The sequence below is a fragment of the Sus scrofa genome, chromosome Y (genome assembly GCF_000003025.6).
Source record: "Sus scrofa isolate TJ Tabasco breed Duroc chromosome Y, Sscrofa11.1, whole genome shotgun sequence".
In the NCBI taxonomy this organism is placed as follows: Eukaryota; Metazoa; Chordata; class Mammalia; order Artiodactyla; family Suidae; genus Sus; species Sus scrofa.
In genome coordinates this window covers 21195393-21209219 of record NC_010462.3, presented here as the reverse complement: position 1 = coordinate 21209219, position 13827 = coordinate 21195393, and the positions used below count along the sequence as shown (strand labels likewise).

Genomic DNA, 13827 nt, shown 5'->3' with positions numbered 1-13827 from the left:
CTTCACAAAATTGCTATTTCTTGCATTTCCAGAAGTGTAACTGAGTCACTGAAAATGATATGTGGTTCCATATGAGAGCACTGATCTCTCGATATGGGAACATGCAACAAGAGGGAATGTTTTCCAGGACCATAATAGACGAGGAAGATGGGTGGTCCAGAGACCTTTGGCTACTCCTAGTATGGCCTTGTCCAGGACTAGCACATTTAATGGCCTATCTGTGACATCATTGCCAGACCTAGCAATGTTCATTGCTGGCACTGTGAGATGAAATGGTCATGAAATGCCTCCCCAATCTATGGCCAAATGTCCGACCATGGGGGAGTATGGCCAACTGTGACCTCAAGTTAGCACTTGCCTAGAGGCTCTCCGTGCAGGAAAACTTGAGGCACAGCAGCTGTTGACCTGCAGCACCTGCTGAGCAGAGCTCAGGGAGGCAACCAGGAGTGAGGCACAGGCCTTCAGACTGATTTCAGGTGAGGATCTCTATGGGCCCAAATTCTTGCATCTTCTCTCATCTAGAAATACAGAGATCACTGACCATGGCATCTGCATGGGCCAAAAGGGAGAAAAGGCAGAATGGAGTAGCTGTGGGTCAGACATCCAAGGAAGACTAGGAAATCTTATGGAAGTAATTTTAGGCAAGCCTTTGCATTGCCAAGAACGTAGGGTTTATGTGCCCTGTCAGACTTGATGACACCAGTTGTTCTCAAAGCAGCATCAGCTGGCAGCAGCAACCTTATATTTACAAGGTCTTCTCTTATAGCAACAGAAAGGAGACAACATGTATTATGACCAATAGTTCCTGTGATTTACGTGTAAATACCACATCACGTGTTAAAACCTACTCAGATAAAACTACACTCCTCCAACAATACCAGTATCAACTTACATCCCACACCCCTATTTAATCTTATTTTTCCTTTCTTCCCATCCTCTATGGTAGCATGTACCATGTCCATCCACAAGTACTCCTCACCCCAGGCCAGCAGGAAGCAGATAGAGAAGAGTAGACATTCATCCCTATCCCATATAATGGAAGGCTTGAATGAGAGGAGCCCTGGAGGATGGAGACAGACCGCCATACACCCCAACTATTGCTGCTCACCTGAGAGACTTGCTGTGGACACCCTTCCCAGAATGTGGATGTGCAAGTTGGGCAGCAAGAAACGAGGACCTGAGGGAAGCAACTGCCTGCACAGGCTAACTGCCTACAAGGATTAGCTGTGCTCTGTCATGGGTCTTGAGTCCCTACACCTCCCTTGACCTTCCCTTTCTTCTCCATTTTCCCTGCCGCAAGGTCCCACCGTGGACTCCAACCACAGACTCCCACCACAGATGCTTTATAAGCCTAACACCTCCTTGCAGTCAAGGCTGATGCCATCTTGAGCTCCACCCAGCCCCCTCAGAGACCCTAATAAATCTCTCTTGTGTACTATTTGGTCTTGTGCATTCCTCCCTCAGCAACCTAACGGAAAATGTTTGGAATATTGTTTAACACACAGACTACTTACGTAGAATACACAGAAAACTCTATATAATAAAATCAGTGATACCAGATCACTGTCAGTTTTTAGCAATGGGAAGGTTTAGAGTATTCAGTTCAATGGCATACATAATCTTCAGAATGTGGTACGCCCATCAATTCCCCAGTTCTCATGGTCATCAATCCACAAGGAAATCTCAAACCCTATGGATGGTTCTTCCCCAAATTTCCTCTCCTACACAGGCAACCCTCAACCTTTTTTGTCTCTATGGCTATAGATATTTTGCTTGGTGCCCAGGGCCCTTCTATGTCTTGGTTAGTGATAAAGGTCGTGTTTTTGTTTTGTTTTGTTTTGTTTTTGATTGTGTATTTGTTTCTTTTTTTCTTTTCTTTTTGTCTTTTTATTTTGTGGACTGTACCTGGGGCATGCAGAAGTTCCCAGGCCAGGGATTGAACCCATAGCACAGCAGAGATCAGAACACTTTTGTAACAAGCTAGCCAACAGAGAACACTGGCTATGTTTTTCTGAATATAAATACTGCACAGATTCTAGTTATACACTCTCAAGAGCTGCATAACTTTCGTTTCACTTTGCCATTTTTTTTTCTTCCATTTACAAGGCCTTACCTAAGAGGCACAAGTGCGTATGTGCACAAGAGAGAACTTGCGTTTACTTCAGGGATGAAATGGATTTATTTATTTATGTGATTTTTTTATTAAAAAGATTCCATTGGAATGGGGTCTCATTTGCTGATCTCCTTTTTTTTTTCTCTCTTTGGGTTACTGTTTAAGTACGGAGCTCGTATTTTATGTTAACTGGGCTAATTTCATAGAGAAGTAAACCCTGACTGAAGGTTATGCTCAGATTGCTAGGAGACTTGTGTCTTGTGATGTCACAGCTACTCAGGCTGGCAACCACTGTGATGGATTGGATAGTTTATCTGTGTAGGCTTACCGAAGCAGCATTTAAAACTGCAGAGTTCAAAAGCCATGCAGGTGAGGAAAGTAGCTGAAGAAAAATTTATCTGAGATGGCACATGCTCCTTCAGAAATTCAAGGTGTGTCTCCTAAAGATGCACCAACTGGTTCAGAATCCTCCATTACATCTCCATGGTGTGATAACTCAATCACTGGGGACTTGGACTTGAGGTCTCAGAGTGAAGAAAAAGCTTTCCAGGCTTTGACTGAGGGCTCCCTGACGAAAGAGCCATGCCACACATTGTGTGCCTCTGAACCAGATGGAGATAATGATTTTCCTCCTCTGCCCTTTCCCAGAAAACTTTGGGAAATTGTTGAAAGTGATCGATTTAAGTCCATTTGGTGGGATGAAAATGGAACCTCGATCGTGATTAATGAAGAACGCTTCAAGAAAGAAGTTCTGGAGAGAAAGGCTCCCTTCAGAATATTTGAAACTGAGAGTATGAAAAGCTTAGTTCGACAGCTTAACCTTTATGGATTTACTAAGTTGCAAAGGAATTTTCAAAGACCTGCCTCACTAGCCAACATTCTGGCAGAAGATAATGAAGTCTCTGCTTGGAACAAGGTATTATGAAATGTCCAGTTACTATTTACAGAGGGACATCTGCAAATATGTTCATACATATAGGGTCATAGTAGACCTTGAAAGTGGGATGAAGTACTGCTATGCTTTTCAACTGAAGGCCACTTGGTCATAAAATATTTGGGGTGATAGAGAAATTTCCTAGCCACCTGGAGCCTTCTCGATGAACCTCACCCAATACAAGCCCCTGAACCTCATACTGTTACTGTAAATGCACCAGGCATTTTTATTTAAGGACCATAATTGCCTGTTCCCACTACATAAATTTTTGATAATGTTAATAATAGATGAGTATTATTTCCTGACATTAACTCTGTGTGATGAAACAAGTCAGATTTGTATGGATTCTTTGTCCTCGTATCTTTGTTTAAAAGGTCACTAAATACCTTTCTCTTTTGGTTTTAGCTGCAGTTCTACCATAATCCAAATTTTAAACGAGGCTGTCCCCATCTGTTGGTGAGGATGAAAAGAAGAGTCAGGGTGAAAAATGCTTCTCCAGTATCGGCTTCTCTACTTCAAGGTTGCAGCAAGAAGCGCTCTAGAACAGGGGGTGATGTGGATAACCATAATTCTGATGTGGCTACAGAAACTCGTGGAGAAGATGCATTTTCAACCTCTACAAACCTAAATGTGCCTTTAATAAGATGGCCTTCTATGAGCCAGAGAATTTCTAATACAACTACCCCAACTAGAAGTGGTCTTTCTTCTCCATCATCACCATCATTCAGGCCACCAGGACAAATTGTCATGGCTCAACATGCTATTTTTAGTCAGTTGACCACGTTTCACATGCACTCACAAAGCAGCTACTCTCCAGCAAGTGGCCACATCGTGAATTTCATTACAACTACCACTTCCATTTCTCAGTACCACCGCATTTCTAACTTCCCAAGTGGTTATTTTGGACTGAGGGTGGAGCCTTCTCCTTTGCCAACCAGATTCCAGAATATATCACCAACTGAGGGGGCTCTGTCTAATCACCAACCAGCAGCCCATCCATGGTTCCCAATGCCAATGGCCATTGACACATCTGCTGCCTCGCTTTCAAGGCCATACCCTCAGTCCTCTTCCGTATCTGAACATCAACCTAATTACCACTGACCTATCAAAGGACTATAGGTTATGCAGGAGAGTGAAGATAAAAATTTATGCTGGCAAATGTCACCAAATTCCTGCAATTCTGTTATTTCAGCAATAAACTTGTATGTTCATCTTCATAGCTTCATCTTCTTTTTTTTTTATTCAAATGCATCTCTTTCTTTAATTTTTCAAATTCTTTTTTTCTTTCCTTTTTTTTTTATTTTCCAACTCTACAGCAAGTGGGTCAGGTTATCCTTACATGTATATATTACAATTACATTTTTTTGTTTTGGACACAGTTAAGAGTAAAGGGATGCTGCATTTCTTTTTCTAAAATGATTTTTCCATCATAGCTTGTTAACTGTGTTCTATCAATTTCACACTGTGCCACAAAGTGGCCCAGTCACACACCCACCCACCCAAGACCCACACCCACACACATACATATCCTTTGTTTCACATTATGCTGCATCAAAAGTGACTAGAGATAGTTCCCATTGCTATACAGCATGACCTCATTGCATACCCACTCCACATGCAATAGTTTGCATTTTCAACCCCCGAATCCCAGTCCATCACAATCCTGCACCCTCCCCCTTGGCAACCAAAACCCTGTTGTCCAAATGCATGGGTTTCTTTCCTGTGGAAAGTTTCAGTTGTGCCATATGTCACATTCCACACATAAGTGATGTCATATTGTGCTTGCCTTCCTCCTTCTGGCTTACTTCACTTAGTAGGAGAGTCTCCAGTTCCAGCCGTGTTGCTGCAAATGGCATTATTCTGTTCTTTTCTTACGGCTGAGTGGTGTTGCATTGTGTATATATACAACATCCCTTAATCCATTCTTTCCAACGGTCATTTAGGTTATTTCCATGTCTTGGCTCTTGGGAATAGTGCTGCAATGGACATACATGCGCATGTAACTTTTTCATGGAAAGTTTTTTTTTTTTTTTCTCCCCAGGTGTATGCCCAAGAGTGGCATTTCTGGGTCACATGCTACTTCTATATTTAGTTTTCTGAAGTGTTTCCATAGTGTTTTCCATAGTGGTTGTAACAATTTACATTCCTCCCACAGCGTAAGAGAGTTTTCTTTTCTCCATACCCTCTCTAGCCTTTTCTCATGTGTGGACTTGTTAATGATGACCATTCTGGCCGGTGTGAAGTGATACCTCATAGTAGTGTAGATTTGCATTTCTCTAATAAACAGTGATGTTGAGAATTTCTTTATGTGCTTGTTGGCCATCTGTATATTCTCTTTGGAGAAATGTCTATGCAGGTCTCTTTCCCATGTTGCCACTGGATTATTGGCTGTTTTGTTGTTGAGGTGTATAGGTTGTTTTTAGATTTTAGAGATTGCGACCTTATTAGCTGCATCATCTGAAATAATTGTCTCCCATTGCAGGTTGTCCTTTTGTCATTTTAATTGTTTTCAATGGCAGATTATTTTGCCGTTTTTTAATATTTGAAATGCTTGATAATTAGAGAGGAGCATTTGACATGTCTCCTAGCTGTAACTGTTTCAAAAAGGAAAATGGAACTAAGGAAATAGAGAATAGCTGTCAAGAGATTTCTGAAATAGTCCAGGTTGTATTGAATGGGGGTCTCAATTATGATGGTTTGGAAAAAGGGGCAAATAAAAGTCAATTTGGAAAGGGAAAATACATAGTATTTACTTAGTGTTTTCTCAGCTGCATTATAGTCTATCTGTTACTTCAAAGGGAACTTGGATATTAGTTGACAAGATTGTCTTCATTGCAAAGAAAAATAAATCAATAAATTCCATTGAGTTCCCATGATGGCAAAGAGGTTAACAAACCTAACTAGTGTCCCTGAGGAAGCAGCTTCACCCTCTGCCCTCGCTCTGTGGTTTAAAGTCCCAGAGTTGCCATGAGCTGTGATGTGAGTTAATGATGTGGCTCAGTCCCAGCATTGCTATGGTGGATGTAGGCCAGCAGACAGAGCTCTGCTTTGACGTTGACTGGGATCACCCATATGCCACAGGGGTGGCCCTAAAAAGACAAAAAAAAAAGGTAAACAATTACTTAAAAAGTACATTTCACAGTCAAAGCAATAGCATATTTTAGCTTCCCCAGGAAGCATGACCATAATTTACACCATAACTGCAACAACAATATCCACATGACATCATCAGAGATTGCATCATGGTCACCACAGGGTGGTAGTTTATCAGTGAACCATTTACATAAAAAGAAAAGAAGAAGAAGAAGAAGAAAAATGGGGGTGTCATTTTCTCTCTAAAATCCTCAAACTGTTCTAGGTTATTTTTGCCTTTATCTCCACCCCTTTATATGTCCCGATTCACACTTAGAGGTTGCTTTCTTGTTTTACACAAAGACAGGCTTAGGCTTAAATACAAAGGCTGGCCTTTAACACCAAACCTCAGCCAGGTGAACAGGTCCCTTGAAGATATAGAATCTGTTCGACTTAGCAGCTTCTTATGTTTCTCTTTTACTGTCTTTCTGGAGTACATTCAGAAGAATTATTTTCAATCAAACCAAGAGTCACCTCAGAGCCATCCTTGGAGTAGAAAGGACCCCACTTTGTCTTAAAAAGCAATGTGCCATTGCTGCAGAGGGCAAAAGGAGGAGGGGCAGATGCTAATGGAATCTCCCTGCTCACACGTCCACAGACTTTCAGAGGGCAGGGTGCCCCTGGTGCAGGCTACAGGTGGCAAGAAGCCACTTGCTTGTGCTACAGCAGCCTGGGCACTTCTTGTGCTGGCTATGGGTGTCCAGATCCTTCTGGTGGGGGCTATGGGCATCAGGTGGGTAAGTGAGATGTGGTGCCTCTTGAGTAATCTATAGGCAGCAGGGACAAACCAAAGCAGTCATCTCAGAAACCACAGGGACTCAAGGCCTGCCACCAGTAGGGGTGTGAGATCAGGTCCAATCTGTGACCAAGTCACCTCAGAGGTCAGAAATCAGAGCGGGCACTACAACTGATCACCACCCAGTATTGCTGTCAACACCCTGGCCATATAACTGCCCTGCAACTGTCAGTGCCAAATGCTCTGACAGTTTCAGGGAAGAAGCACCCAGAAGGTTGAACACTGTCCTTTGCCAAGACCGTGTAACTAGGAGCAGTGGTGCACCACCTCCTGTGTGGGCTAAGAGGGACAGGCTGCTTCTTATAAGGGTCCTCAGCTGGGGGGGCAAACCCCCATGGTTATCTCCCACTCCAGAGGTGTGCATGGCCTGCTACCACTAGGGGTCCAGAAACAAGCACCGCTTGTGGCCCTAATCACCTCAGAGGGCACCTCAGAATAGGTCATTGTGACCAAACATTACCTGTTTCTGCTCCAATTTCTCTGGGAATTCACAAACCATGCCACTGCCACTGCCACTGCCACTGCCACTGCAACTGCCGCTACCAAATGCTCTGGGCACCTCATGATTCTGCAAAAAGCTCATTATCATGCCCAAGGCTTTGAAACAAGGAGTAGCCTGTGCCACCTCCCTGCATGTACTTGCTGCTGCTAAGACCTCAGTAAGAAGGCACTGTCTACCAGCCCTACCCACTGCCTCCCTCTCCCTGGAAATACACTCTGCACCCTCGGGATAATGGCCTGCTCACTCCCAAGATTGAGCCAGCAAGAATGGAATCCTCCATGCCCCAAATAAATGGTAACACCCCACAAAATACAAAGGGTTGCTCTTGCCTAGAAGTAACCCTCCAAGACTAGAGTTTGGCTTCCCCAAACTCACAGAAAAAGAAAATCATAGACACGATGAAGAATCTCAGGAACAATTCCCATTTAAGGTACAGGAGATTTCATGTGAAGCAGAAACAATGCAACAGACCTCTGTAGGCCAAAAGACACTGAGTTCAAAAGGGGTAGAGTGAATATATACTGAAGGAATGAAGGCTGAATATCAGGGATTTACGAGCACATTACAAACAGTCATGTCAATTACTTTCGAGAGGAATGAGGAAATTTAGGGGAAAATAGGGAAAAATTAGAAAAGTCTTTTGCAGATAGCCAAACTGGGCTAAAGGCACTAAAAGGCAGAGTGAAGAGTGCAGAGGACTTAATTAGTGACATGGAAGATAGCATAATGGAAATCACCCAATCAGGACAGCAGGCAGAAAACCACATGAAAACACATGAAAGCAACATAAGAGATCTATGGGGTAGCATAACAGGGGTCCATCTATGCATAATAGCAATTGAAGAAGCAGAAGAAAAAGAAAAGTGGATTGGAAATATATTGGAAGAAATTATGTCTCAAAATTTTCCCAAACTAAAGGAAACAGGCATCAAAATACAGTAATCACAGAAGGCACAAAACAGGCTGAACACAAATATGCCTACACCTAGACCAACTATAATGAAAATGGCCAAAGATAAAGATAAAGAGAGGATTCTAAAGGCAGCAAGAGAAATACAACGCATTAACTATAAGAGAACCCCCAAATCACCTAATTTCCCTATAGAAACACTACAGGCCTGAGGAAATTGGCAAGCTATAATCAAAGTTCCAAAAGGAAAAACACTGAAGCCTAGAATACTCCTCCCAGAAAGACTATCATTTATTTATTTATTTATTCATTTATTTATTTATTCATTTATGTATGTTTTTATTTATTTATTGAGTATCATTTGAACTGGAAAGGGAAACAGAGAATTTCTCCAACAATCACAAGGTAAAAAAGTACACGAATACTAAACCCATTCTAAACAAATACTGAAATGGCTAGAAAAAGAAGAAGAAGAAGAAGAAGAAGAAGAAAAAGAAGGAGAAGGAGAAGGATGGGGAGTGGGAGAGGGAGGGGAGGGAGGAGGGAGAGAGGGTGGGGGAGGGGGAAGGAGAAGGAGAAGAAGAAGAAGGAGAAAGAGGAGGAAGAGGAGGAGAAAGAGAAGGAGAAGAAGACGAAGAAGAAGAAGAAGAAGAAGAAGGAGAAATACAACAGAAGATATACAGATTGGAAAGCAGTCACTTAAGTAAGCCAGCATACATCACCCAAACAAACAAACAAACAAACAAAAATCTACTCTAAAAGTGATGAGAAACACAAGGAACACCAAAAGGACAAACACAAAGTTCTTGAAGAAATTCAAAAGCATAGAATGTAGCTAAGTAAGTATGAAAATATAGACACCTAATTTTAAATAATGTGTTTGAGCCTATATGACTACCAGGCTAAAGCAAGCAGAGGTAGGAAGTGGTTAACATACTTGAAAAACAGGGAAACCACAAATCAAAAGCAAACATTCCATTCATGAAAACTAAAACAAAATGTATCCAAGCATAAAATAAATGGAAATCATTAAAAAAAGAAAAAAGAAAAAGAAAAAAAAGAACCAAGGTAATACACCGAATCAACTGAAAAGCAAGGTTTAACATGGGAATAAATACATGTTTCTCAATAGTTACCTTAAGGGTCAAGGGACTGAGTACTCTGATCAATACACACAGAGCGGCAGATTGGATCAAAAAGCAAAAACACAACCTGCTGTCTGCAAGAGACTCCCTTTAGAGCAAAGAATACATATAGACTGAAAGTGAGAGAACGGGACATGATACTTCAATGGTCAAGACAGGAAAGCAAGAGCTGTGATACGCATAGTAGACAAAATAGACTTTGAAACAAAGGCCATAGAGAAAGATAAAGAAGGACCCAATTTTAGAGAGCCCAGATGGTGAAAGAGTAGGGGGATTTGTTCACCTCTCCCACAGATGCAACAAAAAATACACATCTACATGTAAAATGACTCAGAACAGCAACTGAACGCTGGCAGAAGAACTGAAACCTTTAATAATGGGAAGAATCTCTTGACGCAATGGATAAAACAACAGAAAAGAGGAGAGAGAGAGAAGGGGCATCAGGACTGGACTCCTGAGAGGGAACGGTGAAGGAGAAAGGGAACCCACACCCTGGAAACTCACTGAACCTGCGGAAAGATCAGCTGAGTCCAAGGGATCTCCAAGATGCCACGAAAAGTGCATCAGCAGGTCAGAGGACTGAGAGGCAGTGTGAGAGCCACACAGATCATCAGGACCGCTGGCACAGGTCCCAAAGACTGAGACGCTTTGGTGGGGACTGGGTGCCAATCCCTAAGCTTCGGAGGTGAGTCTCTGGGAGCAGGCTGGGATTGGTGGTGTGGAGACAGCATAAGAAATGAGGAAGTGGTGCCCCAGGGGTGAAGGGTTGCAAAGTGCTAAGGGCTGGGGACTGGAAAGCCACAAGAGAGGGAACCCAGGAGAAGGTCTGGGCCTGCAGGAGAGACGTTGCACCATTGTTGGGAGGGGAGAGCAGGATGTGTGGGCCACCAGAGAATACTCCTTGCTCCACAGCATTTTCACTTGAACAACAGCTAGTAGAGCACAGACGGCATTCCCAGCACATCCCCCTCTTCCACCACGGGCATGCCCGGGGAGAAGCCACATTCCTTCTGCAGTGGACTGGGCCCACTACCCATGGGAAGGCAACCACCTCCTTGGTGTTCCACCCACAGGAAGTGCCCCACTGCCCTGGTGCACCCCAGCAACCTCCTCCCCAAGTCAGGAAGTTCACCACCACAGCAGCAGGAACAGGCCAGCCCTGCCCACCCTTGGGAAGGGCTCTGCTGACACAGCGTGAGAGAGCCAGCACCGCCACCCTCGGGAAGCCCCTACTGCTATTGACCACTAGGGCAAGATGCTCCCGGCCATGGGGAGTGAACGTCCTCCAAGGCATGCACCGGCCAGCCCTCCCCACCCTTGGGAAGCCCTCCACTGCTGGAGAGAACCACAGGCAGCTGCCCCTGGCTGCAGGAAGGGCACCAACAATGGGACGTACACCAACCAGACCCATCAGGCTAGGAGTAGTGCACTTCCACCATGACAGGCACTGGCCAGCCCTGCATGCCCTCAGGAAGCCCTCCAATCTTGTGGCACAACCCATCAAGCCCTACCTGGCTTCAAGAAGTGCACTGCCAAGGCAGAACACACTGGCCAGCCCCACCCAGCCTACGGAAACTCCCCACCAGAGCAGCACAACCCAGCCACACTGACTGCCCACAGGAAGCACCTAGCCATGGTGGTGTGACCCGGCCACCCTTGCTTGACCTCAGGAAGAGCCCAACCACCACCATGTTCCCTGGACTGTGCCAAACTACACTTTGGCTTCCCAAAATTCACACAAAAAGGAAAACACAAGCAAGATGAAGAAGCTCAGCAAACATTCCCAGTTTATGCAACAGGAGAATTCACCTAAAACCTTCAACACTCAAACAGTCTGACGGACTGTGAGTTCAAAAGGCACAGAGTGACCATACGAAAGAGATTCAGAGAAGATAAGCACTGTAACACAGACTCCCTCAGAAAAGAAATAGAAAACATAAGGAGGAGCCAAGAAAATCTAGAAAATTCATTTGCAGACCTACAATGTGAGCTAAGGGCAGTAAGGGCTGGAATGAATAATGCAGGGGAATGTATTAGTGATGTGGAAGATAGAAAATGCAAATCACCCAAATAGGACAGCAGACAGAACACCAAATGAAAAAAAAACCCTGAAAGCAATGTAAGAGACCTATGGGATAACATAAAGTGGGCCAATCTGTGCATAGTAGGAATTCCAGAAGGAGAAGTAAAAGAAAAGATTTTTGAAAACGTATTGGAAGAACTTATGTCTGGAATTATGCCCAGCCATGCGAAGTGCCCCACTGCCCTGACATGCCCTGGGAAACTCCTCACCACATTGGGAAATGCACCACGACCACAGTGGGAACTGGCCAGCCCTGCCTACCCTTGGGAAGTGCTCCACTGCTACAGGTTGCCCCAGAAAGCCCCAGCTAGCCATGGGAAATGCACCTCCACCTCCGTGGGCAGCTGCCAGCCCCACCCACACTTGGGAAGCTCTCTCCACTACAGAGAGAGCTGGCCAGCACTGCCCACACTCAGGAAGGACCCCACTGCCATGGAGCACCAGGGCAAGCCCCGACCATGTGCAGGGAGGGCAACTCCAATGTGGCAAGCCCTGGCCAGGCCCACCAGCCTTTGGGAAGAACCCACCTGCCATGGGGCAACCAGGCCAGGACTGCCCCCTTTGGGAAGTGCTCTGCTGAATGGCATGCCCCAGCAATCCCCAGGCACATGTGGGAAGTTCACCTCCACCATGGTGCACACCTGCCAGGCCCATCCACCCTCAGGAAGGGCCCTCTGCCATGGAGTGAACTGGCTAGTCCTGCCCACCCCCACGAAGCAACTTTCTGCCACAGAGCAAGGAGGCCAGCCCCACCCATCCTTGGCAACTGATGAGCTGAGCACACTGAGAAGCACCGCATGCCCACAGGAGGCACTCTGCTGCCACAGAGCACCTGGGAAAGCCCTGCCCAACTGCAGGGGTGTGCCTCCACCACTTCCCATAACATCCAGCCCCACCTGACCTCAGGAAGGGCCCCACCACTGCAGAGCACCTCAGCAAGCCCATGCTGGCTGCAGGAAGTGAATGACCACAATGGTGCACAATGCCCAACCATGCCTGGCCATGGAAAGAACCTAGGCTCAGCAGTGTGACCCAGCAAGCCATGCATGCCCTGCTGAAGTGCCGCACCACCGCGGTGCATCCTGGACTGTGCCAAACTACACTTTGGCTTCCCCAAATTCACAGAAAATGGAAAACACAAGCAAGATGAAGAAGCTCAGAAAACATGCCCAGTTTACACAATGGGAAGATTCACCTAAAACCTTCAACACTGAAGCAGTCTGACAGACCTGGAGTTCGAAAGGGAGACAGTGAAGAGACTGAAGGAATGAAGACAAGATATGAACAGGAATGCAGACACCCTCAGAAAGGAACAAGAAAACATGAGGAGCCAAGCAAATCCAAAAAATTCATTTGCAGAGATACGAACGGAGCTAAGGGCAGTAAGGACCAGAATGACTAACACAGAGGAATGAATTAGGGATGTGGAAGTTAGAACAATGACAATCAGCCAAACAGGAGAGCAGAAGGAAAACCAAATGGAAAAAGATGAAAGCCATATGAGACTTACGGTATAATAGAAAGTGGGCCAATCTTTGCATAGTAGGAATTCCAGAAGGAGAAGAAAAAAAGAGGGGGTTGAAAACATAGTTTAAGTAATTACCACTGGAAGCTTTCCAAATCTAAAGGATTCTGACTTCAAGATACAAGAAGCACAGACGGTCCCAACAACTTGAACCCAAATAGAACCACTCCAAGACATATAATAACAAGGCAAAAATTAAAGATAAAGAGAGGATTCTAAAGGCAGCGAGAGAAAAGCAAAATGTCAATTAAAAGCAAACCCCCATAAGGCTATCAGCTGATTTCTTCACAGAAACTGTACAGGCCATAGAGAATGGCAAGAGATATTTAAAGAACTGAAAGGAAAAACAATATGCAACATGGAATACTCTATCCAGCAAGAATACCATTTAACATAGAAGGGGAAATAAAGTATTTCTCCAATGAACAAAAGCTGAAAGACTACAGCAATACAAAAATCACGTCTGTAAATTAAAAAAAAAAACACGGGGGGAAATGAGGATGAAGGAAACTGCAATTAGAGAGCAATCAAACTATCAGGCTAAAGCACACAGTGATAGGATGGGGTAAACATACTTAAAAAACAAGGCAACCACAAATAAAAATGGAAAAGTACATTCAACAAAAATGAAAAGAGAAGTACTCAGGCATAAAACAAATGGAGACCATCCAACACAAAAAAAAAAAA

The 13827-nt window shown here is 44.4% G+C and overlaps 1 protein-coding gene across 1 annotated transcript in view; it reads left to right on the top strand.

The window, feature by feature from the left end:
* LOC110257953 (heat shock transcription factor, Y-linked-like) overlaps nucleotides 2517-13827 on the top strand; it is a 46015-nt gene continuing 34704 nt past the window's right edge. The window contains exons 1-2 of the mRNA XM_021080970.1: nucleotides 2517-3029; nucleotides 3453-3597. Coding sequence (XP_020936629.1) covers nucleotides 2517-3029; nucleotides 3453-3597 — 658 coding nt within the window. The remainder of the gene's footprint in view (nucleotides 3030-3452; nucleotides 3598-13827) is intronic.